The 27,415-nt window shown below is 44.4% G+C and overlaps 1 protein-coding gene across 2 annotated transcripts; it reads left to right on the top strand.

Moving 5' to 3' along the window:
- Window positions 1-457: 457 nt before the first annotated feature.
- On the top strand, window positions 458-25,940 carry mbd6 (methyl-CpG binding domain protein 6). 2 transcript variants are annotated; one of them, XM_079492184.1, is made up of 14 exons: window positions 458-1,151; window positions 1,900-2,159; window positions 4,360-4,499; window positions 7,025-7,127; window positions 8,460-8,637; window positions 8,906-11,506; window positions 12,464-13,500; window positions 13,894-13,984; window positions 15,057-15,196; window positions 17,201-17,989; window positions 21,429-21,481; window positions 21,641-21,707; window positions 23,412-25,244; window positions 25,473-25,940. In XM_079492184.1, exons 3-13 carry the CDS (start codon window positions 4,384-4,386, stop codon window positions 23,481-23,483), a joined length of 5,247 nt encoding a protein of 1,748 aa, XP_079348310.1. In that variant the 5' UTR covers window positions 458-1,151; window positions 1,900-2,159; window positions 4,360-4,383; the 3' UTR covers window positions 23,484-25,244; window positions 25,473-25,940. The 2 variants fall into 2 exon arrangements, with proteins under 2 accessions (XP_079348310.1, XP_079348311.1); XM_079492185.1 differs by having other exon boundaries at window positions 23,412-25,270.
- The last annotated feature ends 1,475 nt before the right edge of the window (window positions 25,941-27,415 follow it).

Raw genomic sequence — 27,415 nt, 5'->3', positions numbered from 1 at the left:
TTAATAATAATAATAATAATGCAGACTTATATAGGCTACTATATAAAAAGCTGGCCTACTTTACATGGGGGGGAGAAGAAAACACCAAAATAAATATCAATTTAATTTAGGGGGGGGGGTGTCTATAGAGTAAAATCAATAAAAACATCTTATTTTTCCAGAATCTTTGCCATAAAAGCAGTTGTAGTTTATATATAGGCCTACTACCTATTTATATCCCTTCTGTGGGCCAAAATATTGTGAACACTTCTTATCTTGGCAAACATACACTATAGACAGGTGCAATTGGAGTCACATGAATCCATCACATTGTATGGAAAGACATCTGTTTTTGGGGCCTATTATTATTCTCCCATTATCATGTCCTTTATCAAGGAGCTCGAGACTGATGTCTGGAACGCGTACTACAAAGGTCCCGTTGCATGTTGGGTACAATATTCCCCCCGTTCATTGCGCATGCGCGATAGAAAACTCCATTATTTTTTTTGCACAGAATCTGCAAGAAGCCAAGGAAAAAAAAAAAAAAAAAAAAAAAACAGTGGTGAACACTGAACAGTGAATTGTGGATTAATGGCTGGTTCTCCCGGTAGGTCGTTGTACGTGTGAATGCACAACTGCTTTCACTGAAGAGAGCCCACGGCAACGCTTTGGGATACGCGCACGGCAGCGCGAGGCGAGCGGAGCGGGACATCCTTGAGTCTCCTCGGGACACGTCCAGAATCAAGTACATTTCACTCAATGCTAACCTCTTTAGCATCCTACTACTAGGCTAGCGTGCTAACGTTAGTTAGCTCCAGAGAGAGAGATCACACACAGACACACAGTCAGTCAGGAGGAGGAGGAGGAGGCGCAGGAACATGAAGCGTTATTATTATTATTGCCCTTTGTGTTTTAAAGCGGACGGACTGGACGCCGCACAGAGACACGGGAGTTGATTGACGCACATAGCCGATCCGAATGACGGCCGGGGCTGCTTTGACGGTTGGCCGTTAAGATTAAACATTTTTGGCTTTCAAAACATTCCCCCCCTCCCCTCTCCTCCCCTCCGCTCCCCTCCCCTCTGTCGGCTAGTCGGGTTAGCTGGCCAGGCTAACTCCCGATTCTCCCGCGAGCGAGCTAGGAAACAAGAAGAGTCCCAAACTTTGACGCAGGTAACGGTTGATAGATCGTGCTAACGTCGTTTAGCATCCATGATAACGCCAGTTGATCCGGCTCTTACGCAACATTCATATGCGAAGTGAAGGATTTGTGCAAGGGGGGCTCGATCCTTTTTATCTTTTGAATCCGTCTTCTGCAAGAGTTTTGTATTCGGGTGTTTTGTGCGCCTGACAGCTGTCACGACAACATTGCACAAAGTGGAGTAGTTAGCTTAGCTTTTAGCCTAGCTGTTATGTTAGCCTGCCCTGTACCCACCGAGTCATGATCTGCGTGTAACATTTCAGTATTCTAGCCTGACTGTATTACAATGATGTAGATGAACTAGTCTGTGACTTTAGCACGTCTTCATTGTTTATTGTTTGCCCCAAACTTAGTTGTAAAAATATGTGCTGCCCAGTCAAATCCTCTAACTCATGAGAGTGTACAGATGGACCATCCATTTGGTTCCATAATTGTGTACTCCCAGAGTTACAATGGTACATGAAAACTGATTTGAACTGTGTGGCTTAGGATAAGACCAGACAACCACAGGCCTATTTTCAACACGCCCTCCTTGCCACTTCAAAGTGTCCACAACTTGTTCTTAAAGTGTTATTACATTGGCGAGGACAGCATTTAGCTAATCTTCCAGGCTGTACTTTTGATTAATTTCTGAGCAGCCGGAAAGTTATAAATCATAAAGCAATATTTCCAGGACGTGCCAGATTTTTCCTTATCTGACCTCCATCTCTCATTCCACAGACTCTTTCTTTCCCCCCCTTCCTCTGCATCTGTTCTGATATGAACCGAAGAGGCTGAATTGTATTCCGGATCAGGGACAAGCCTCATATTTGAGGGGGACTCTAGTCTCTAGAGGAGGAACAGGGAACAGTCCTTGTGGGACGTCCGGTCCGGCATTCAGGTGTTTCTGGCAGTCTGTGTGCTTCTATAACCCAGCAATATGTACGTTGGAGAGTGGATACCTTAGCCAAAACAGACACTGGCTTCCCAAAGATGACAAGGTATGTGGCTAATGGGCAATGTTCATTTTTCTGACGCAAACTATTTTCCACAAGGTTTCATGTTTCTGTTGTGTTCATCCTGTGAAATCCCAAGCAACATCACTGCTAAAATGCCTATTGCCTGCATCCATATTTTATATCCCTCCCAGCCCTACTTTCAGGAAAATGGGCTCAAGTGCTGGATGTTTCTTTTCTGTATCTATGATGAAGGCCTTGAACTTGAAGGCTCCTTCAGTTGTTATCTACTGAAATACCTGCAGGTCTTGCATGCATTTGCATGCATTGAAGTTACGCATTAATAAGCAAAGTTACACTCATCATGTTGTCATGTCACTCAGATCCTTTACAACAGCATACATGTATTAGGGATGCATGTAATCCCAGCATTCAGCATCAGCTATTCTAATATTTCCCCCTCCTATATTCAGCTATTAGTGTAGATTTTCGTCGTACACATGGAGTTCTGTGTCAGGCATGCCCAAATATGGAGTGTTGTGATGTCAGAAGAGGCCAGCTCCATATATGGAGCCTGGGCAGGGGCCCCCTTTCAAATATAGCAAACATATATTTTTGCCACGACAGTAATCTACAATGTTGCCCTCTGGAGTGAGTGTGGAAATATAGTGTCCGTCTCCATCGTCAAAGTTGCCCACCCCTGACTTATTTTATGTCTCTACATGGATGTTTTAAGCTAGTGAATGTTGACCTTTGCCTAGTTTAGCTAAATTCATGGATGTCTACAGGATCAAGTAGCAGTTTTTCCTCAAAAGTGGAAAGGACAAATTCTGGTCCAAACCGTCCAACAGAGCTAGATATTGTGAATGAGGTTAATGGTTATACAGAAAAGCCAAAGTGAATTTAAGGGAAAACGAGAAGTTCCAAACTATGGATTTTGTTAGCCGCAACATTCAACCCCCTAGATTTTCTTTTTATATATTTGGAATCTAGAGTTGCAACACCAACCATTGACAGCCCATACATCCAAACAGAAAAGTCCTACATTATTGTATTAAACCATGTTAAACTCACCAACATTACAGCTACATGGAAAGCTTGAATTATCTCTTTCTATCTGTGACGTGTTTGTTTCATAAGAATCCACCATAGACATGTTCTATTTCTGAGCTACCTTTTGTCAATAGATGCTGTACAGGTGATTATTAGTGTTGACGTTTGGAAGCGCTTGTTGGAAATCACTCTAGTCTCAGCGGTCCTGCGGTTATGTGCCATTTTCGAAATGGCACATAACTGAAAACGAGCACTTCCAAACCCTAAAGCTCAGACTTGGATGGTTAGAGCGGCGTGATTACATACAAAGTCAATGCAAAGACGAGAAGTTGCGCGAACAGGCGCGGCGCGAACTGGCACAGCACAAACGGGAGGAAACAAGGCATATATATATATATATATATATATATATATATATATATATATATATATAATATATTTCAGGTCTGAACGCAGCAAAAGACCCTAACACAAAATCGCCTGCACAGAATTTCTTGACAGTAAGTAGCTACAGTAACATGTCTAAATTGGATTTTTATGAAACAAACACTTTGCAGATGGAAAGAGGATAATACAAGCTTTCCATACAGCTGCAATGTTGGTGAGTTTAACGTCATTTAATACAATCAGATAGGACTTTTCTGTTTGGATGTTTGTATGTCAAATTGTCAATGGTTGGTGTTGGATTTTGTGTCTACTTGTGAAAGAGTTAAATGTTAAAAATAGTAATAAATTAAAATCTAGGCTAAGGTATAAAGTATCTTCAGCTTTGGAGAATATTGATGTCCTTACTTTTGAGTGCCAACAAATATAATATTAAAATATGCCTTGGAAATGAATGCAGAGTTTGTCTGACTTGAAATTCTCTGACAACTGAACTCTCCCTTTAATGTTGACACTGACAGATGATATTACATAACCAGGAAAGCATGCTGTCGCATTCATTAATAGAACAGTGACGTCCTTACTCCTTAAGACTGGCTGAGAAAATAAATATATTCGTTTTGTTTAAATTCAAATGACAATCTTCTCCCACATGCACAATTATCTTCTTCTTCTTATGCATGAAATAAAATCAAAGGGTTTGACAGCTGTTTAAATTTCTCTCACTTGCAAAGTCCTCTATAAATAATGTGGCTTGTTTTGATATGAGTTTGTCAGATGTATTTAGCTTCTCCGGTTCTGTCCCAAGGTGCTGGAAAGCAGCAGCTACAAAATGATGGGAGGCAGTGAGACTGGCAGTGGGGACAAGGATGTTGTCCATGCCGTGGCAATACACGTCCCCATTGGCTGGCAGAGGAGAGTGGCGCATGGACAGGTCGTCTATGTCAGGTAAGGCAGTTTTTTTTTAATTTCAAGGACCTGATATGTATTTGCCACAGACGCCTCCATTTGAAAAGATGATGTGCCAGGGAGGGAAGATTTGTAAAGGGCTTTCTAAAATAGCCGAAAAAATAAAATGTAGCTTAAGTGTTCAAACTGTTCATTAGAGGACCTCCTGGAAGAGTCTTACACCCCAGTTTGAGAATCAGTGAGGCAGGGAATAGCTTATAGCGCACAGAAAATGCATCTGTGAGTCATTATATACCGGTATGTAGAGATTTGAGGAGGCGTGCGTCTGTCAGTCAGTCCGTTAGTTGCTGTCTTTCTTTATGCGTTTTTTCGTTTGTGTCTGTTTTGGCTAATATGACTCATTGAAAAGAGCTGCTTTTGTCAGAACGTTGCTATTTGGTTGTTTCACTGTAAAACCATGAGTGTTAGTGTAGCGGTTACATTGTAGCCTAACTCTGATTGTGGGGATGAAGAGTGACTTTCTTGCTAATAGTTCCATGTAGATTTAAGCCTACGCACTTCCAAGAAGAATGACTTTGTTTTTTGTGTATCAGAACAGGGAGAGATTGGATTACTTGAATATGCTTGTTTGTACAGTATGTCATTTTCGTGGTCAGGTTAATGTTTGTTTTCCTTTTAGAAACGGAGCTGAAACTGTCCAATTATATCTTAAATAGTATACACATTCTTAACATTGAGGCATGAGTATTAATACTAATAATCATAGTGTGACAGTGTATATGACCTTCACAAAACATAGCCTGTTACTTATAACATAGAAATATTTAACAAGAGCTGTTGGTTTCTTTTGCATATCGTCAATGTTGGGCAGACACCATGCGACAAGTTGTAACTGCCCTGATTCGTCATACAAGAGTGTGACGCAAAAAGTTCACAATGCATCGCATCTTGATACACTTAACTTGTAGATCTGCTATTTCTGCTGTTTTTGAAATGCTTTCAAAGTGAAAGTCTGTCTGTGGGTTTTATAAATATTGAACCGATGAGAAGTATTAATAAGAGTAAGAGCTTGGGACTAAATAATACCATTTAGACCTGAGGCCGATTCTAATAAAATGTCTTCTAAATCCTAAAAGTTTTCTGAAAAACCTCCTGTTTCTATGTCAGTGGTGCTCAAACTTTTTCATGTCAAGGACCCCAAAAATTATATGTAATTGGCCGCCGACCCCCATCTGAAAATATGTTGTTCCAGGGACCCCCCCCCAGAAGCAAAGATTTGAGTTAAAACGTTTGCTCTGAAAGAATATATATTCAAAGATTTGCACCACATTTTCAATACTTTTCAAAAATAGCAGACCTACAAGCTCGTAGCGCGGCTTTCGGTGCCGCGCTATGAGCCTGTAGGTCTGCTATTTTTCAATAGCTAAAGTATAACATAATGCTATAAACACCAAAAGGGGTTCCCGTCTAGAATGGGTTAACAGAAGGGACCAAATGTAAGAGGTATCAAATGATACAAAAATGTGAACAAACTTTTGGTACCAAACTTTGGGGCTTTCCATGATTGTTGCTGACTATAATTAAGCACACAAAATTACTTCCAAGTTTTCAACCAAGCTGAACTGTGCTCCTGAAGAAACTTGTGCTCAAAGATACTGTCCGCTTGATGGGCATGAATGTGAGTTGATGTGAGTGTGCCAAGTGTGGCTCTCTTCATTTAATTAAATTTGTTGTTGTGAAGATGGTTCTGCTATAAAATTGGACGGGTGACGCCGCATATTGATGACAGTGAATGGATCACAGGCAAAAGCAATTGCTGAGATATGTTTATTTGCATGAAAGTTCTCTGTCAATATAATGGACGTTCACAGAAAGTCTTTTTAATTAAACATGTCAACCGCTTGACCTCGCCACCCCCCAAAGGGACAGAATTTAGAAATACCTGCGCCTCTCACATGGTAAAAACCAAATGGATTAGACGTGGATGCAGAATTGTATGGGAAAGGTTGGTTCAAAAATCTGAAATTTGAAAAGGTGTAAAAAGGCTGGTGTGCAAGTTAGGCAAAACATATACAATCTAATGCAACTACCAGAGAGTTGCTTGGTGTTTGATTGTTCCGTCTGTCCATCTCAGCCACACTGTTCTCTTGGACAGAGGAATGTGCAATTATAAACTGTTTAGGTCAACTAGGCGGTGGCTCAGGGGTAGAGTGACTGGATGGTAACCGCAAGGTCGCCAGTTCGAACCCGGACTCCCCCACAGTTAGTGTCGAAGTGTCCTTGAGCAAGACACTGAACCCCTAATTGCTCCTGATGTGCTGGTTGGTGCCTTGCATGGTTTCCGCTGCCATCGGTGTATGAATGTGTGTGTGAATGGGTGAATGTAATGCACAATCTCTGTAAAGCGCCTTGAATAAAGGCGCTATATAAATGCACCATTTAACTAGAGTAGAAATGTGTATTATATGCAGTTGATTAAAAAATATGTATTTTTAGTTTGTTTTGTAAAACATCAAAAATACCCCGCCTTACCAGTCTATTTTGTCCATGTTTACTTCCTATAGTCCCAGTGGCACTGCCCTATCTACTCTGGATGAGGTTAAGACCTATCTGTTGACTGATGGGACCTGCAAGTGTGGGCTGGAGTGTCCGCTGGTCATCAACAAGGTAAAGCAAGCATAAAAGTGTCTGTGTGTCTATCATTTAGTGTCCTGGAATATAATTCCAGGACACAGGATGAGTTTTACAATGCTTCGTCACTATAATATTTGTTGTTCATGTACATGCTACTACTATGTTCATGGAATGTCACTGATCGAACAATGTCAAACAAACTAATGCGATTAACGCGCTCGACAATTACTGTTCGATGTAGTCTTGCATAGCCAGCCAGACAACTACTCCGAATGCTATACAGTCTGGAACTACACCTAATCCGAGTAATGCAAGTTGGCATTTCCGTTCACAAATATATATTTTAAAATATTCTTTTTAATTTCCATTTCTACTAACCAGCAAGCTATATGTGCTTAGATGATTTTGATTTATATTAGAATAAATTTGTGTGACAGCTTCACATATTTTACTCATGATCAGAGCCTCCGTGCTCACGGTATGACCGGAAGCGTTGGAAAATTGTGGGAGGCAACAGTCTGGCCACACAAGACAAGTTCAATGAGATGCGAGCAGGCGGGTAGGGAGACGCAGGCAACATGCAGAGAATTGTGCCATGCTCATCTTACGCACGCGCCACTCTTGCTATTTTGAACCTGTTTTCCTGTGCGACGTTCACGAAAGAAGATTGAATGGTTTTAATTTGAACCCATATAGCATCATCAGGGTAAAATTAGGGTGTGTCCCCTAGACGCATTGACAGTGATTTTGCTGCATCCTTTTGGATTTTAATGCATCAGACACAGGAGGTTTACCTAAGAGATATATATATATATATATATATTTGTTTTAAACATTTGGGAAACTCCAATCAAGTCAGTAATATGTAATATTAACTCTTTCACGGCCAACAGCCCCATCTAGTGGTTTTGCGCAGAATGCCAGGCTTTTCAGCCGTAAGGTGAACTTCCGGTAACACAGAATAATTTCCGGGGCATTGGATACTTTCGTTTTTATCACAAGCCCGCAATGTTTTTTATTTAGCTCCTTAAAACATGGCTGTTCTGTGTGATCACCTCAACCTGAGCTTCAATTCCAATAAAAACGCAGCTAAAGATCGCCGCTAAGATAGTCTGGACAGAGGAAAATAATCAATGACGTCACCAACACCGCCAGGCAACGGAGACGCCAAGAGCCGGTATTAAATTATTAAGCTGTATAAACTAAGGGGTCGTTCTAGGCGATATGTGACTATTAAAAAAATGTCGTCCAATGTCGCCCTAGGCATAGAGTGAGCACTACAACATAATTTTGTCAGGAAAGTCAGTTCAGGCAACCATGAAATCACTTTTTACTGAGTGTACTCGTTGAATTGTTCTCTTGCAGGTGTTCAACTTTAGTGTTGGTGTGAAAGCGGAGCAACAGCAGCACAGCCAGCAACTGGGCAAGGCAGAGCAGGATATGACCAAACTCTGTAACCATCGTCGGAAAGTGGTAGCCATGGCTGCATTGTGTCGCAGCATGCAGACATCACAGCTGCCCTTTTCTGCCCATCATCACTCAGGTATGTTTGCAGATTTACCAGTGGTTGGCAGCTGTGTGTCGGATTGTACCTCCATGTTTGTTGAGCCCAAATGTCCTCACAAAGACAGGAGAAAGAGGAGGAGAATTATGGAAATTTACTTTTTGTTGGTCCTAATGTACGGTTTGGAGAGATTTAGAGTTATGCTAGTTACATTGGCCCATTTATCTAACCAATCTCGGTTTAGTTAAATGTTCGTTTTTTGCACTTTTGTGGCATGTACTTTCACTTTTGTGGCATGTACTTTCAGAGGTCAACAGTGTCTTGGTAGACAACCAGGATCCAAAGAGGATGCGTGTGGAAAAAGAAGAGGACCATGGCACTTACCAACCCAAACCTCACGTGGCTCGTGCCCGGCCCCACAACGTCAATCCAGCCCCCTGCGCCAGCCCCAGATCCTCCCCTCAACTCATGTACCCTTACAATGGTTCCTCCCCGCTCGCACACACGGCCACAAACTCCCACCATCCCATGGATGCTCTGAGGAGGCTACAGTATCCTCCTCCTCCTCTGTCTGCTTCCTCCTCCTCTTCCTTCTCTACGGTCTCCTCCAACTGTAACCCGTTCCCTGGTTACAGCGCCCCCCAGCGACCACCCCGTACGCCGACGCCCCAGAACCTCAGTCAAGGTCAAAGGTCAATACCCCAAACCCCGGAGACCCCTGGGTCGCCTCGGTTGGGACCACTGTCGCCGCCTCCCCCGTCTTCGCCCATGAACATGGGTGTTGGAGGAGGAAGGGGAATGCAGTCCCACGCTTCTCATCATCACAGTGTTATTGTGGGAGGTTCTCCCCTTTCTCCGTCTCCCTCCCCCTCTCCGTCTGTTAATAACATGAACTGTGCGTCCCCTCACCAGAGATCCCGCCACCCCTCTTCCTCCTCTTCCTCCCTCTCTGATCAGGGAGGAGTAGCAGCAGGAGGTGTAGAAGGAGGAGTGGTGATGGGAAGTAACTTCGCTCCGAGGAGGAAGTCCACCTCTTCCTCTCCCCACTCCCCGCTTCCCTGCAGCTCTCCTAACCCCAGCCTCCACTTCCCCAAATTCAAGCTGGAAGACATCTTGGAGCAGTTCAAGAACTCAGGCAACAGTAGCACTAATAACCATCACATCCTGTTCCCTTCCAGTCCTGTCCTCCTGGCCAACCAAAGCAGCGGCAGCAACCCTCACGTACTCTCCCTGGCACTTGATAAAGGTGGCAACTTGAAGCCCTCCTCCAAGGCTGCTCTGGGTACTGTGCCCAACGCAGGACCTGCAGGATTTGGGCCGAATGCTGCCGGGCCCTCTGGGTTGCCCCTCGGACCCTTTCTGAACCACCACCACCACAGCCATCAAGCCAGGCAGCCGCACCCATCCTCCTTCCCCGCTAGTAGTCTCCTCTCTGCAGCTGCCAAGGCCCAGCTGGCTAGCCAGATGACTCAGAGCCAGAGCTCAAATCCAGGTGGCAACCCCTTGACCTCGGCCTCTCCGCTGGATGTCTCGAAAGATAACCAGCAGCCGTCGAAGGTAACAAATAGCACTTTACACAAAAAACACGCCCCTTCCTCTAGCGCTGCAACAAGGCCTCCTACCAACCCCTCCCTCGCAGCGGCCTCTTCTCTCCTCTTCCCTCCCTCCCACCCTCTAGCTCAGTCTCTTGTCGCCTCCTCACATCACCTCCCTACGCCTGTGGAACGCAATGCCTCGCATAGGAAAAGGCAGCGGCGGTCGCCCACGGTCCTCAGCATGCTTAGAGAAACTCAACAGCTTGTTAATGGGCCGAGGAAGACCCCCCCAGGAGACTCCATTCCCAACACCATCATCAACCTCTCTTCCTCCTCTCCCTCCTTCCCCTCCTTCCCCTCCCCATTGCATTCCTCCTCTACCTCAACTGCCACGCAGAACCATAACTCTGCCATCATGGAGAACCACCACCAACACCCTATCCTCCCAGGGCACTCACCCAGGCTCTCCGCTACTGCCCGGCATTCGATGCCTCTCGCTGGGCCACTGAGACAAATGGAGGCCCTGGATTTCACTACAGGCCTGGCTGGTGCTGCCGGGACCGCAGCCTTGGCTCTGGACCCTCCGACTCAGCCTCTGTCTGCCCTATTACACCTACTCAGTGTGCAGAATGCACAGCAGGCCGCAACTTCAGCATCGAACTCTGCACCCGGCTCGCTGGGGTCTGCGTCGGTAGGAGGAAGTGGAGGAGGTGGGAACACGAACAGACAAAGCCCCAGACCACAGCCATCTTCTCCTGGCTCTTACTCAAACTCTGTTAGGCCTCTTCAGACCCGCTCTCCATGTCGAACCAATAACACTACTCTGCCCTCGACACAGCAGCCCCTTTCTCCTTCTCCCACCTCCTCCTCCGCTCGGCCCCGGTCGCGTCAGTCTCCGTTACAGGCACAGCCTCTGAAATCTAGCCCTTTACAAAGACTATCCCCTCCTTACATGACATTGCCCAGTTCTCATTTAGCTTTCCACAACAGCAGCAGCAGCAGCCCTCCTCAGCCTACTCGCCTGTCTCCCCCTTCAACAGACAAGCACCAACAGACTAGGAATCGGAATCACTTTACCACAGTTGACTCCATATCCCACGCAGCCTCGCACGAGGCCTCATCCCATGTCTCCCTCGCAACGGATATGTGCAGCAGATTTAGAAGTAGAAGCACCAGCTTGGCAACAACCATGGACCTGAGTCATTCTCAGAGTTACGTTACTATGGTGACCTCCACCTCCCCGAAGCCTCTGGATCTTAGCAACCACGTTCTGGCGCTGCTGGCAGCATCTTCCACTGCACCCCAAGGGGAGGGGGCGTCGTTGGACCGTACCACTGGCAGAGTGTCAACTCCACCGGGAAATAACACTATAGGTGAGGGTGACATTTGGTGAACAGTGGGAAAGTTTCATGTGAATTCCTAAACATTTGTATTAGGTTTTAGTTTAAGTTTTGCCCCATTTCTGTTTGATTTCACTGCTTTTCATCAAATGAGGCTGAGGCCGATTCTAAAAAAATATCTTCTAAATCCTAAGTTTTCTGAAAAACCTTTGTTTCTATGTCAGTGGTTCTCAACCTTTCCATGTCAAGGACCCCCAGAATTATCTGTATTTGGACGCGGACCCCCATCTGAAAATATGTTGTTCCAGGGACCCCCCAGAAGCAGATTTGAGTTTAAAACGTTCGCTCTGAAAGAATATATATTCAAAGATTTGTGCCACATTTTCACAAATTTAAAAAAATAGCAGATCTACAAGCTCGTAGCGTGGCACTCGGTGCCACGCTATGAGCTTGTAGATCTGCTAGTTTTCGACAGCTAAAGTATAACATGATGCTTAAAACACAAATGGGTTCCCGTCCTGAATGGGTTACCGTTAAAGGAGTACTTCACCCAAGAAATTACTGTATTTCTATGGTTTACCTACCCATTGATGTCTTTGAGTCACGGAAAATGTTCGTTTTGTAAAACATTCCTTAACCGTGAATGAAGAATCGAAAAATGAAGACAAAATCTAATGAATGCAATTAATCCGAGACCGGACTGAATTATATAAAAACTATACAAAACTATATAAAAAAATCTGTCCATATACTCAAACACCGCTCATATTATTCTCTTCTGCCGAAGTCCACTGATAATGAAAAACATTTACAAAATATCACCACAGAAGACAAAAATAAACTTTCGGTTCAAACTGTGACATGCATGAGCGTGCCTGTGGGGTTCAAAAATTATTAATAATGGTGAAGCTATGGCATTACACAAATATGTACTGTTGCGACTTGCATATATCTATGCTATGTTAATCATGTACATCTCGACTCCTTCAGGGCACGGACAGTCGGTGGCTGCAGACAACCAGGTTTCCATGATGACTGAACCTCCACAGTCCAGCAGCCCTGGTGCCGCTGGACACGCCAATCCCACCGGTCCTGGTGGTGACAGCCCAAGTCTCAACGCTACCCCCACCGTGGGGGACTCCTCCAGTCCTTTACCTTTAGCTGAAGCCTTTCCCTTCATGAACCAAGAGCAGCTCCTCCAGCTGTTATCAACCACAGGCGGCCTACCATCCATCCTGGACCCCACTGTGTTGGCATCGTTGCCCCTGGGGGGGCTGTGGTTAGGCGGGCAACAGGGTCAAATACCCCCGGCCCCCGCTACGCCACAGCCTTCACAGAATCTCTCGGAGCAACAGGCGGACCAGCAGCAACAACAACACCTACTAATGCAACAGCAAGACGCACAGCAGCAGCACAACCAAGATCAGCAACACAAACAAACACATCAGCTGAATGGCCACCCTCTGTTCCCGTTGTTGCCCTCATTGGTCGGCACTCACGGGGAGCTTCCTCTGAACCTCCTGGGCCTGCTCAACCCGCTGCCACCCCCGGGAGGCTCTGCACCAGGACAGGAGGCTGATCTGGGTTTGTCCGAGAAGCCAAGCCTCCAGGCACTTCTCATGGCCTCCTTGCTGCTGGGGCACCAGCAGACTGCCATGTTGCCTCTATCGGGGCTGGGTCAGTTGAGCCAGCTCAGTTTGGAGGTTCCGCTTCACCAGTCCCACCAGATCACGGCCACGTTAGACGGCCTCATGGACAAGAACTCCAGCATGCTGGATCCGTCGTCGCTCCCTGGACCCAGCCTCCTCGAGATCCTCCAGGGGTTACTTCCACCTCCCACGTCCGAGGGCTCTCTGCAAGCCCTGCAGTCTCTGCTCCTCCCTACCCACCTCCCACCTCATCCCTCTACAGCCTTCCTCCCCCTCAGCCCTGCCCTGCTAACCGCTGCCCTTGGCTCAGCCGAGCTACACCCATCTCATTCCACACAACTAGCTCCTGCACAGCAAACCCAACATACCTCACCTCAGGTAGGCTTCCCCCTATCTCCAGTTGCTCCCTTCCTCTTAAATCTGTAGTTTTTTTCTTTTCTTAAATAAAAATTAGTCCTTTTCATAAACTGTTCTTTTTACCCCCCCTGCCCTATTTTTCTTAGCTTTTCCGCGTACGCCATTATTCTGTATGGTTTGGGTTGCTGTCAAAACTTGTTTATCTTGATATGCGTGAGTTTCAAGCACATTCATGTTTGTTTTGACATTTGTACTTTTGCTTGTATTAGTAATGTTAATGCTAAACTTTAATTAAAATGTCTATACAGTAACGACAAACAAAACAAAAATAGAAATGAGTGAAATGGGAATTTGAATTCCATCTAATTGGATGCACCTGCAATGCTTCCCCCCCCCCCCCCCCTCCTGGTCCAGGGTAACCCTGACCCCGGTGTTGATACGCTGATCAAGGACAACCCCCTCCTGCAGCAGCTACTCCCCGCCCTGCTCAACCCTGCTGTATTAGGCAAGTTGACAAGTCAAGTGTTGATGTCGTCGACTAAAACCATGACGAAAAATGTTCGTCGACTACCTTTTTTTCACTGACGAAAACTGAAAACGGAAACTACATGAAAACTAAGCTGTGATGACTAAAACTATGACTAAATATAGTGACAATTTTGTCGACAAATAAAAACTGGACTAAAATGTTAGGAAGGGACTAGTGGACAACAGACCCAGTATAAGTCATTTTACACTTTGTTGCATGCTGAAAATAGCCGATGCGTTGTGAGCTTGTAGATCGGCTATTTTCATCATGCAAGTGTAAAATCAGTAATTTCGACGGCGTCAAAGCCCGCCCAAATTCTAGTTGACTAAATCAACTGTAGATTTAGTCAACTGAAATCTCATTCTAGACTAACACTAACCCATTCCAGGTGACTAAAATGTGACTTAAACTAAATGAAAATTTGCTGCCAAAAACAACACTGTTGCCAAGTCATTGCCATTGTTAGTGTTACTTGGGCCACTTTTACACGGCAACTGTCTCCAGAGAAAACGACAAAGTCCTGTTGCGTTCTCGTCTTTTTTTATTCAGACTTGAACAGTGACTGAAAACACTGTAGTGTGCATGCCATGTGGCTAGGTGGCGCACTGCCAGATAGACCAGGCACGCATGTGTACTAGAACCACTTCCGTTCTACTTCCTGTCACAAGGCTGTTTGTTTACATCATGGTGTAAACGGCACGCTAGTCGCTACATTTGTATTCATAGGACGAGGGGGGGGATTCATCTTTTTGCCCGTTTACATGGAGACGCGAGGCGGAGGGTTTTCAAAGATTTTCATTCTGGAAGGAGTTTTCACTTTGTTTTGACGTTTTCAACCCCCCAAAACGCTGTCGTCGTCTAAACGGACCCCTACAAACGATACTTTATTTTGCCGTTTTCGATGGAAACCGTTCTCGTGTAAAAGGGGCCTTACTTAATCCTCCTCCGTCCCAAGTCTGACCATAAGCCTTGGAAGTACTGTAGTGTAGTGCCATATTGGCTTAGCCCAGCCGTTATAAATAGGTGTTTGTCTGACTGTGTTTTTTAGGAGATCTCTCTGGCCTCGCAAGCCTCCATAATATGGTGGGGCTAGGGGCTGGACAACTCCTCTTACCTCAGGCCTCCGCTTTGGGGATGTCCCTTCTTCAGGGCCATGATGGAGCCATCAACCTACTCAACAACATACAGGTAGGAGTCCCAAGCCTGTGTTGGGAGATGGCTTAAATATGTAGAAGATTGCAAGTGACGGTGGCCGCGTGAGAATGGGAAAGGTTCCTAGTTCGATCCCGGGTTCCCACTGGGTTACGGTTGAAGTGTCCATGGGCTGTCCCCGACTCAGGACTTATCTAGTCAAATCATTAGGGAGTTTAATGCGACTTGTCGACAATTTGCCCTTTGCTAAGCCCCACCCACTCCACTCTATGATGGCACGCTGTCCTTATGACAACATTTCTCCATATAAATAATCGATTATTTCAGTTGCAAAAGCTTCAAAATGTCTTCTAAATCTAGTCAACCAGGCCTGCAGTAGGCTATGCACTAATAAACTAGAAATACGAGGAAATGTTACAGCTCATTGACAGTTATGAGGTGACGAAAGCTTGCCATCCTTGGCAACAATTGCTAAGCTATTTGGATTGGCATTGGACAATCACTTTTGGCGTGCGGTTTAGCGAAGGGCTAATTCTTTTTTTGTATACAAAATAGGTCATTGTGATCTTCAGTGCTAATTTAGAGCACATTACATATGAAAGTTTGTTGAACAGAGACTTCTTATTTTAATTAACAACACTGTATAGCAGTTGTTCCCACCCCTTGTGGTGCACGAGCGCCTTCTAGGCAGTGTGTGACATGGAAAGTCTAATGGTGGTGCTATCGTTTTATTTTAAATATATTAACATATGCAATATATGGCAAGTAATGCAGAATATAGCCTATGCTGCATATATTATGCCATATTCAGGTTCATATATGTGCATATATGTGGATAAAAAGGAAATATATGTCTCTATATAGCTTATGCAATTTATATTTCCATGTGGGGGGTGCATCAGCTAGGTCGGGAGGTAACGGGGTGCATGGCCGAAAAGGTTTGGGAACCGCTGCCAGTAGTCGCTGGTGCAAGACAAAACAAAATAAATAAAAGTAAAGAGAAAAGACCTAAGATATACCTGATAATTGCATATTAAGTCACAGGAGCATGAAAGATTTGAACTTTAGCCGAATTCTTGCACGGACGTAGTTTCTTGTTTACTTCCGAGAAGCGTCACAATAGCTTAGCTGTAACAGGAAGTATTTCCTGTTTTGGATTTGTTGGCTTATAGCAATACTTACTAAAAAAAATACTAAAAAGCACTTTTTCAGTTTAATAACAATGGCCATGAATATGCAAGTATGGGCCTGTATATGCCCAGATCTTACATAATCGCAATCGTTGGCGTTGATGAGTCAAGAGTCATTTCCGACTACATGTCTTTCCTCCTCCTTTGTCCCTGGTTTCCTGCCTCTGTCCTGCCCGAATAATGGCAAAACTGCTAAGCTTTTGAAGGCTGTGCAGGTATTTGTAGATTCATTGTAGGTACTATTTGTGTTTTAAACATTGATTAGATTTTTCAGGGGTTATGGTTCAAAAACAAGTTAACACCCCGAGCGGCATAAACTGAGTTCTCCGTCCTATCAAATAGTAAGGCCCAGCACTCAGGACAGAGATTAATAAAAGGACGGAGATTTATTGATATCAAAACCAATCACATCGCTCCACAGGCTGGGAGCGTCTCTTGCGCAACATTCAATGTTCTTTCCGGTTGGGACGTCATCGAAAATGTTCTCCCCCATTTTAGTCGGTCAGACTGAAAATCTTAAAATGTGAATAACTCTTGTTCTAAATCATTCCGTCCAATTCTAAGCAAAGATTATGTTTTAGACGGCCCATCGCGGTCCCGTCGCTAGTCGCGTTAGAATTAATCATACCTCCTGTTGTTGATCACCTTGGGAGTGTTTTGGCTACATCAAGCTACTTCAGCTACATCCGGGATAGCGCCTGGTGCATCGCTAAATGTGCTCCATTGCTGTAAATCGCTGGGTACTCTGATTTATTGGTCCTAAATACCCCCGGGCGTTTTAGGTGTTAACAACGTTGCAAAAAATGTGTATTATTAAGTGCTATACTGTGTTGTCTCTTCTCTTATTCAGTTAAGCATTGCCCCACCGACGGAAAACAAGCCAATGCGGGTACAAGAAACGCAGAGTCCCACCCCACAGGAGAACATTCCAGCCAGTCACTTAGTTCCAGAGACAGTACCGAGCCCCGCCCCAGCCCCTCCTCCTGCTCCTCCGCCACATTCAGCCTCACATCTACAACGAGGCTCTGAGGGTGGGTCTGCCAGCGGTGGGGGGATCATCGACCCGTACACCTCTTTCATGGACACCATTTATACCTCCTTCCTCCAAGTCAGTGCTAAAGAGCGGGAAGAGGGAGCCCAGTCAGGGCCGACTGACCCCACGTCACCCTTTTGTGCCTTACCCCCCGTCTCCTTCCACGCGGAGCACCCCTCCCCCTCCACCCCTCTCCTGCCCCAGGCGGCCAGCGGCCCCATCTCCCTGAGCCCGCGCCGGGCGTGCTCCCTTCGCAACCCTGACTTGTCTCGCCTCAGCCTGGAAGCGGCGGCCCACTCCCCCGCACAGGGCACCCCGAAACCCAGCGAGCACGAGTCCGCGTCGCCGTCGCAGAGGAAGACGGCGATGGTGGACGGACACGGACACACTCACCCGGAGCCTCCTCTCCTCCCCCCCATATACCTGGAGGAGGCAAAGACGGACTGTGCGGGGCCGGCTGCCGCCGCCGCGTGCCCCTATGTTGAGGCAGGGGTGGAGAGGCAAGGGGATCTGCCCCAGGGTGGCGGCTACCACAGCCCCAGAGACGGAGGCGGGAGGTCTAAAGAGGAGAGTGCCGGGGCGCTGCTGCACACCGAACAGGGCAGGGTGAGTGTTTGTGAGGGGCATGGAGGGAATCGTACTGTTTTTACGTTTTAATATTTATTTGCATTTTGAGTATAGCTAATGCAGTGGGGTGAATGTTGGTGAGTAAGCAGTCATCTTTATTACTGCCGCTAGGTGGCAGCATAAGCACACCTAAGGAATGCCACCCGGCCGCTCTAACTCTACGATCCTCGTTTAATTTCCGGGTTATTCAGTGAGGTTAGGGGCTTTTGTTGCGAGCACAGTGATCAGTCACGCTAGCTCAGACCTCTTAGCTATCATTACAACCAGTTGCATGTGCTCAGCGATGCGATACAAACTCACAAATGATTTACAATCGTCGGGGTGCGCGGCGGCTCACCATGGACAGCGCTCAAACCTTTTGAGATACAGCGCTTTGAAAATCCTGTTATAATGGAGGCTCAATGGAGCTGGATTTAAAAATCCCATAGCTGGTGGGGACGGAGGCTCTCCATACTAACCGGAGCAATTGTCTACGAACTCATAGCGGGGCACCACGCTACGAGCTTGTAGATCTGCTATTTTGGAAACATAGTGAAAATGTGCCGCAAATCTTTGAATATATGAACGTTTTTAACTCAAATCTTTGCTTCTAGGAGGTCCCTAGAACTAACCTGACTCCGCCAGATGGGGCAGCAGAGAGTACACTGGGTTCCCCCTCCTGCTCCCATCTGGGAACTCTCAGGCAGACTTGATGCTCCGGGCACAAAACGGCCTGGCCAATCAGCGGCAGCTAGAGGCGGGATCAAGGCAGCACTGTGTATGCCTTGATCCCGCCTCTAGCTGCCGCTGATTGGCCAGGCCGAGGGGGGAACCCAGTGTACTCTCTGCTGCCCCATCTGGTGGAGTAAGGTTACCCTAGAACAGCATATTTTCAGATGGGGATCCATGGCCAAATAGAGATAATTCTGGGGGTCCTTGACATGAAAAAGGTTGAGCACCACTGACATAGAAACATGGGTTTTTCAGAAAGATGTTAGGATTTAGAAGACATTTTTTTTTAAATCGTCCTCTGGTCTAAATGGGTTAAGTACCGATAGCCTAGCTACATTTATGAACGTAGATGGCAGCGAAAAAGTTAAGTGTGTTTAAGGATAGCCTGGAAACCAGACGAATCGTCTGGCCATGCCAGGCTAGCATAAGTACACATTGGCATGGCACAGTCATGATGATTGAACGTTTCTGTTAAAGGGCAAGAACACTTAGACGTTTGGTTGTGTAATTAGTTACCTTGCCATAACATATTAACTCCAAAGGGGGGCAAGAGGTTTTCAATGTTATGGGTCCCGGGACCCAGGGGTGGTCTTTTAGATGGGTCCCAGCCAGGGACATTTTGAGTCCTACTTCAATGACGTTAAGAGTACAGTAGTGAGTACAGTATTGCATCCCAGGACCCCTGGAGGGTGACATGATTGCGTCCTTTCTCAATTTAGTGAGTCTTAAGGATGCAGGCTATTTGCATCACTGATTTTATTTAAAAAAAACGAACACTACTGGGTTTTGTGGTGATCCATTATTGTCTGAATCAGCTTTGTTTGTTATTGTTAATGTGCTAAATGAGTGACTTTGAGAGCTTTTTCACCGTACAAGTCAATGAGGAGATTATGAATAATGAATGGAACAATTATTTTGGATTAGAAGCCCAACCTTTGGAGTTCTCGCCAACCTCATGACATGGTAACTACACAACCCAAACCTGAATTAAAATGTGTCCGGATTACAAATAATAAGACCATTTAACAAGCATTGCACAGGCAAGCAGAAAAAGAATCGGGGCTTTTACGCATAATATAAGAACTTATTCATATTATGTTCTGTGAATACATCTTTCAAGTGTTCTAAATGACATGAAACATTTATAATGCTGTTGACCGCACTGGAATCATCAATACTATAAAATATGGTATCGCAAAGTTTTAGTCTTTATTTCTCCTAGAGGGAAACTTGTGTTTACAGCCCATTCTCTCATCATCTCGTCCATAAAACCACAGCCATATAAGAAGTACACTAGAGGCTTCAGTCGGATCAATTCACTCACATCATTAGGGTGGCTGCTTTACCGTGTTTGATTGTGTTATGTTCTTTCTGTCTTCGTTATTATGGAATGGTCATTACAGCGTATTGAATCATTGGGGGACAGAAGTCTCAAGCTGAGCGTGCGCTACTGTCAATTATTCATTAAGATGGATGCAGACTCTCGGTGAACAGTATAGAAACCGCACTCAGTAGTCTGAGTAGCTGCGTTTTGGCTACTCAGGCCTTCATCAACGCTGATGAGGAGGGGGGGGGGAAGAGTCTGTTTGTCATGACCACTGCTGCAGTAAATAAAATAATTCAAAGAAAGTGTTCTGTGAGTGGTGAGTGAGCAATGTCTATAGACTGCCTTATAAAGAGCCATGGGTATTGTAATTGGGTATAAGATTAAACGCAGTATGGTGTCAAATTCCAAACTTGACTGAGTATCCATGTATGTTTCCACGCGGGTATACTGCATGATAGTAAATTATTAATATCCTATCTCTGTGGCATACAGTATATAGAAATGCTGAGCAGGCCTCGTCTTGACCACGATTTTGGATTAAGATGGCAAGAGAAAAAGATCGACATCCATTCTTATGCATTTCCATCTATGGGGAAAACTTCAATAAATGGGGTTAGACATGGACGAAAGTGCACATTTGATTATCTTGATGCAAGAACTGTGGATAACTGCATAGAGAGGGAGTTATAGTGCAATACACAAACCCCTCATTACAAAGATGAATGCAGATTTGAGAGTTCATTGGAGTAAAAACATGGGCACTAGACTACAGAGAATGTGGGCGAAAAAGTGATATGATCAGATGAGGCATCCTTCATATTATCCACAACCAGGCATGTGCAGCGTACAGCAAGAGTACAGTACAGGCTTGAATGCTTGACACCTACAGTCTGGTAGCTCTGTTATGTTGTGAGGGCATTTTCCTGCCATGGTCTGTCCTGACTCCTGAGAAGAAAGGACCCAGCTGCTCATAAGACACAGTGGAAAAGTCGTCATTACACTCTGTGTAAAAATGCATTAAAGTTTTTTCAGCTGCAGTTTTCCTCACGGTGTGGAGGAAGAAGTCTGTTTACTGTGATCTCTCCCGCTTGAAATGTACTAAAACAGTGCCTGTTGGGCACCGGCCTACTCGTGAACGATGCAAATAGAGATCGAATGCATACCCCACCCTGTTATGCAATAGCCGGTATAGAGGAATCTGCAGAGCTGTGCCTTGTAGGGCCAGCTGTGCGCAATCAATGCTGCTGTGTCGAGCTGCGCCTGGGAAAAAATAAAATGGAAACATTCGAACATGCTGATCTGGTCTATAGAACGGAACATGTTTTTTTACAGCGTTTGTTTTGTAACATGGCTTGTCTGTTTGGATTCTTAACCTTTCAGGATCAAGCAGGACCAACAGTGGGTGCCAGGAGAGGCAGGAAAAGGAAACAAACGTAAGTTGCCATTCAGTGTTTCCTCGTTAATACTAGCAAAAGCCATACTCTCATGCTACTGTCATTGACTCATTTCTAAGGTATTGTATATAATGAGTATAAATAAATGCAGGTGCATTATATGATGTATTAACTGATTAATTATAACTGGCATTTCAGGCTACAGAATGTACTAGAGGATTTCAGAGACATGGATGCTGCAGTGCTGGAGGACAACAAGCCTACGGTAAAATGTTTCTGTATTGTGTGATTGTGGAAGTCTTTTAGTCAAAGTGCTCATATGTGGTCTAGATTAGAGTTCTCATCGCGACCGAAAATGAAGGCCCGGCCCTAACTGATTAGGCCCGGCCCGACTAATTAGCATAGATTTTAGGCCAGAACCGGCCCTAAAACGTCGGGTCGGGCCTTGTCGGGTTTGTGCAGAATTTGAGAACTCTACACAGAGTAAAAGTGAAACGCCAGTCAGCACCATCTTCATAATAGATAAATACGCAAACAGACAGAACAGAACTCTTTTTTTTATTATTATAAACAAATTCAATATATATATTTTTTCATGGAGCCTGAGGCCCGGCCCGGCCCGGCCCTACTGATCAGCATAAATTTTAGGCCCGGCCCGGCCCTAAAACGCCCTATTTTAGATGCTCAGATCAGAGTAACAAATGGATAAATGAACCGCCAGGTAATTAAGGGACCAAGAAGTCACAAAGTGACTTTGGTCACTTATTGTTTTTGTGTTTTTTTTCTTCTTCTTCTTCTGCCAAAAATAGCTGTTCTGGCTGAACCGTGCAGTCGGTTTTCGCGAAACGCGGGAATCTGGTAGAGGGCCATGCCAAACGGTGACTATGCGAAGCCCATGACCATTGGCCAAAAGGTGGCGCTATAGCACTCAATAGAAAATGCTAACTTTGAACATGCATATGTCATGAACCGTTTGACCATTGGCAATGACACTTTGATACACATATGCGTCTCCTCATGCCGAACAACTTTCGTGTTCTGACTTTTGACCTCTGACCTTTAGATCACCCGCCATTTTTAATTATATGAAAAACAGTTAAAATGTATCTCCTCCCAGGATCTTTGATCAAAATGCACAAACTTCTACACGTGAACTTTGGACCTATACACATCGTAGTACATTTGTTTTAAGTGAATAAATAATTACGTTTTTATGAGCCAATGAATTGCTGTTTTGTGAAACTTCTTCTGCCCCTAATACCTACATGAAGCGTCATTTGCTTATGACACTTTACAGTATGGCAGAGGGTCATGCCAAATAGCACTGAAACCAGTCTTACTGCAATAGGCCAAAGGGGGGCGCTATAGCAATTTTTTGAAAATGAAACCTTTGAACAGGCATACCTCTTGCCTTGTTTGGCCAAAAGTCATGGCACTTGTTTCCACATGTTCCTTGACTCATGGGGAACACATCTGTCACTTTGACAAGTAAGCTCTGCCCTCAGATGTTCCACCATTTTGAGCAGTTAAGAATGCTTATACCTGATTTTCTGCCTGGTTTTTTGAGCAATTTGCGTGAAACGTTCTACACACAATGTATGGACCATACTGAAATTCCAGTGGAAGAGAACTTTGTACGTGAAAACATGAACAGCGAACACACTGTAGTACTGGATAATGACATGCCCAAAACGAGGACACACATGATTGTTATCAAACACACTGAATGATTTTCCTGTTTATATTGTAGTCAATGATTGTCTCTGTGTAGCTCAGTCAGTAGAGCTGTCGCCGTTCGACCTCAATGTTGTTGGTTCAAATCTGGGTACGGACAACTCAGCCTGTGAGTCTCATTTGTGCATATCGTCTTCTTTCTTGGTCCCGCCTTATCGCTGCTTACAGCTATATTTCTTTTTTGTTACTGTGATGTGTTCTCTGCCACTCATTGTGCTGTTTACTGTTACTTTAGGCAGCACTGCTGAAGCCGGAGAGGTCAGTTCGAGGCAGGAGGCGACGAGGCGCTAGGTCACAAAGACAGTGATTGGAAGAGGAAGCTGTCAATCCCAAGCTGTTCACCATTCATTGTGTCCAGAGGAGGAACCCCCTCTTCTTCTTTTTCTTCTCCTCCTTCTTCTTTCCTGTCCCGGTCACCTCACCTTCATCATCACCACTGCTCCCCCACTGTCTAGAATTTATTATTTTTCCTCTTCTCAAAACTGCACTAATTATTATGCCGTTGTCATGTCAACCATTGTTAGGGCAACCACTACAAGAGAGGAAATAAGACATAGGAGAGATCTAGTTTCTAAAAATACAAAAAAAAACAAGGAAAAAAAAGACAATACTTTGTCACAGATGCATTTTCCACTTTGATCTTGTAGGTCTAGTACACACAAATAATGGTTGCTTGACTATTGTGATCAGAGCTCAGTTGATACATTGTTAGTGTTTAGAATTATGTCAACAGAAAAACAAAACAATCTTACTGTTTTCTCCTCACCACTGTTTACTGTGAGTCAGGATAAGCCCATCTACTTGAATTACCTATATAGTTGCTCTCTCTCTCTCGTGTGTGTGTGTGTGTGTGTGTGTGTGTGTGTGTGTGTGTGTGTTCTGTGAGTATTTGACAACAGTGCTTGTACTGAGCCCTCTCCCACTGTCCCACAAAAGTTGGTTTAGTTGAATTTGTTACAATTTTTTTTTGTTAAATTAAACCCTACGCCGTAAAAGTGTATGGTGATAATTTAACTCTTGAGTGATGAAATGGAACCAAGCGGAGGCCTTACAGGGCCATTGTAGAGTTACAATTTACAGTATAATTTGGTGGACTGGGATAAAGGCCTCTTCATAGAGACAGTACAGTGGTTGACTATTATCTTTGGGTTAAAAAAAAAAGTGTTTGGGCAGGGAGCAACCTTGAGAATCTTCTTGTTTAAGTGCTGTTGAATTTAAACAACCCAATGACAAGGTAAGGCAATAACGTTTTAAGTCTAACGTATGCCTCGAGGCATCTTAGCGCTTAACTTCATTGTGCTCTCGCATCGCATGCTGAAAAGTGCAGATCCAAGAAGTTCACAACACATCTGTGTTGTGACTTTGTACATTTGCTATTTTCAGCAGGCGACGCCATCGTACGACGGGAGTAAAACAATGAAGCATTAGGAATCGTTTACATCAACTTGTGTTGAAAATCAAACCGTGTTTGATCGTGTTATGTTCTTTCTGTCTTCGTTATTATGGAATGGTTATTACAGCCTATCGAATCATAGGGAGCATCTCATTCCTGTTGGAATCTTTTTAGGGAAATGTATCCCTTTTTTTATATACTGGCTAAAGGAGAAAACGGAGTAATAAACCCCACGTGTCTGTTCTCTGTATTATGGGGTGGTTTTATAAAGCAGGAAATTAGGTTCCATTGTTTGAAATATTATGGAAAATTACTTTCCAGATCATGAAATGTGTGATTTTGCACACATGAATATGGAAAATTATATGAGGGTGAAACATACTCATCCTATATTTACTATGACTACACCGTTTCTTTAGTTGTAGAATGACTACAATGTCACATACTGTGCTACATCATGATGTGAAGGATAAATTAACTGTAATGGGACCTAGTTCATCATTGTATTGCAAAGCCATGTGACCTTCAACATCGCAAGCAGACCAAAGTCTGCTTGCGATGAAACATGCAAACTTTGAAACATGCAAACACGAAAACCCTGAAGAAAACCACATGGTTACAGACTATCGAGTGAATGGGTAAAGAAGTTCTCTGTGTGTGTGTGTGTGTGTGTGTGTGTGTGTGTGTGTGTGTGTGTGTGTGTGTGTGTGTGTGTGTGTGTGTGTGTGTGTGTGTGTGTGTGTGTGTGTGTGTGTGTGTGTGTGTGTGTGTGTGTGTGTGTGTGTGTGTGTGTGTGTGTGTGTGTGTGTGTGTGTGTGTGTGTGTGTGTGTGTGTGTGTGTGTGTGTGTGTGTGTGTGTGTGTGTGTGTGTGTGTGTGTGTGTGTGTGTGTGTGTGTGTGTAGAGAGAGTTGATGTACATGTGGGTTTGTTGAGTTGGTGTTTTCTGTCTTTTCTCTAAATCTCTTCCCTCTATCTCCTCATTCACTGTTTGAGCTCTCCTTCACACACTGCCCCACCCTAAAGAGTACCGGCATCTTTAGCTGTATTTAAAATAGAGAAAAAAAAATAGAAATTAAATGAAAAAGAAAGCAGATTATGCAATTTCTACACTTGGAGATTTTTTTTTGTACATATGTACAGTTAATGTGTTTTATTTTGATTTTATATTCTTAGAGAAAGAGACCAGAGACGGAGGACAAAATGATGACTTGTGAATTTTTTCTGGGAATTGTAATTGAGTATTTTTCTCATTCTGCCCCCCTTGCTTTCAATACTTATGTTTAAAAAGACGAAGATTAAATTGTGGACTGTAGCTTTCTTTTTATATGGGAGTCTCTTTTTTTATTTAATATTAAACTATTTACAGAAAAATGAAACCTGCTGTGTTTACTTTATTTCCATTGATTGAAGAGATACAAGGGACACTGACGATGTGGCCTATCTTATTATGTGGACTGGAAAATGTTTTCTTAAAGCTCTGCATGATTTCGTATTTTTGAGTGGTGTAAACCACTCCTATGACTGGCTTTGTTAGTTTACGTGTCTGTCTGTCTGTCTGTCTGTGCTCAAAAAATGAGCATGGTTGCTACGGTCACCCAGTTCACCCGGGTGTGATTTCATTACGTCAGACATTACGTCAGACCACAGCTGATCAGGCTATATAAGACCTTACACCACTCAGTTCACACGGGTGTGATTTTTAGGCATATAATTAAGTTTCGTATACTTTCATGTACTTTGTTTTACAAACCTTAATAGCTGAAGCAAACCTGTGTTTGGATATGATGAGGTAAGAGTATTTATAAGAAGCTCTGATTTGACAGTAAGGTAGGTGATGGCAAACTAAGAATTGTGCTTCATCATCGTTGCATCATCCGACTCAGTAAGTGGCCTTTAGGTTGAGGGCGCCTATAGACTCATCTTAAAATCAATTATATTTAGTGCCTTCCCTGAATGACTGGGCCAACCATTTGTTTCAAGACAATGAAATAGAGGGGGTGAAAGAATTCACTGTAGTCCCATTGGTTATGTTTTGGACTATACAGGTATACGGCTATGCACAAAATACTATTTTGTATTTTTATTTCATTTTATGTTCACAGACCAGTAATTCAGTTATTCAACATGGATTTTGGAGTCCCATGGGCCCAACATTCGTCATGCAGATGGCGATCAAGCCTTGGTTGAGTGGAGGGAGGTGCCTTCTAGCAACCAGTTAGTGCACACAAGCCATTGTCCTTGGAGCCTACTTGTTATCACCTCTCTCTCTCTCTCTCTCTCCCCCTGGTTTCCTGTCTCTCTACACTCCTATCTGAAGAATATTAATATTAATAATAATAATAAAGACACTCAAAAAATTATAACATGGCTGAGTGGAGGGTTTGGCTTCTTGTGTTGTTGGATGCTGAGATTGTGGGTACCACTTTAACAGTTTTAGATGCAGACCACGCCCTTCCCCCAGTCACAGCAAGAGGGCGCAGCTGGCGACCAAACAAGCCATTAGTACATCAGACCGGTACAGTCAGAAGCTACAGCAGCATCTCCTCTCCTCACCTTCAACCAACCAACCACACCACCACCACCACAGCCGCGCATCTCACAAAAGAAGGGAGACAGCATAATACAAAGACGTGTTTTAAGCTAGGACAGACTCACAGGAGACCCGAGCGACAATGGAATCCGTTATTTCAATTATGTAGCCCATCTTTCTGCGATTTTTATCTCAAATTTTGACACATTTCAGCGCCTGACAGTCCTGCCTCTGCGACAAGAAATCGCTCAGCTGCGCCAAACGTCTTTTCGCTTGAAGCTTTTGACCTATACGCGGTGGCGTTTAGAGCATTTT

This window comes from Electrona antarctica, assembly GCF_951216825.1.
Source record: "Electrona antarctica genome assembly, chromosome: 2".
Lineage (NCBI taxonomy): Eukaryota > Metazoa > Chordata > Actinopteri > Myctophiformes > Myctophidae > Electrona > Electrona antarctica.
The sequence above is the reverse complement of the archived record's forward strand: the minus strand, read 5'-3'. Positions and strand labels throughout refer to the sequence as shown.

Excerpts from the sequence above, each read along its gene's own strand:
- mbd6 (XM_079492184.1), top strand. The coding sequence starts at position 4,384 with ATGATGGGAGGCAGTGAGACTGGCAGTGGGGACAAGGATGTTGTCCAT. Across the intron at positions 13,501-13,893 it reads CCCAACATACCTCACCTCAG|GGTAACCCTGACCCCGGTGT; the intron begins GTAGGCTTCCCC and ends CTCCTGGTCCAG. Across the intron at positions 17,990-21,428 it reads TGCACACCGAACAGGGCAGG|GATCAAGCAGGACCAACAGT; the intron begins GTGAGTGTTTGT and ends TTAACCTTTCAG.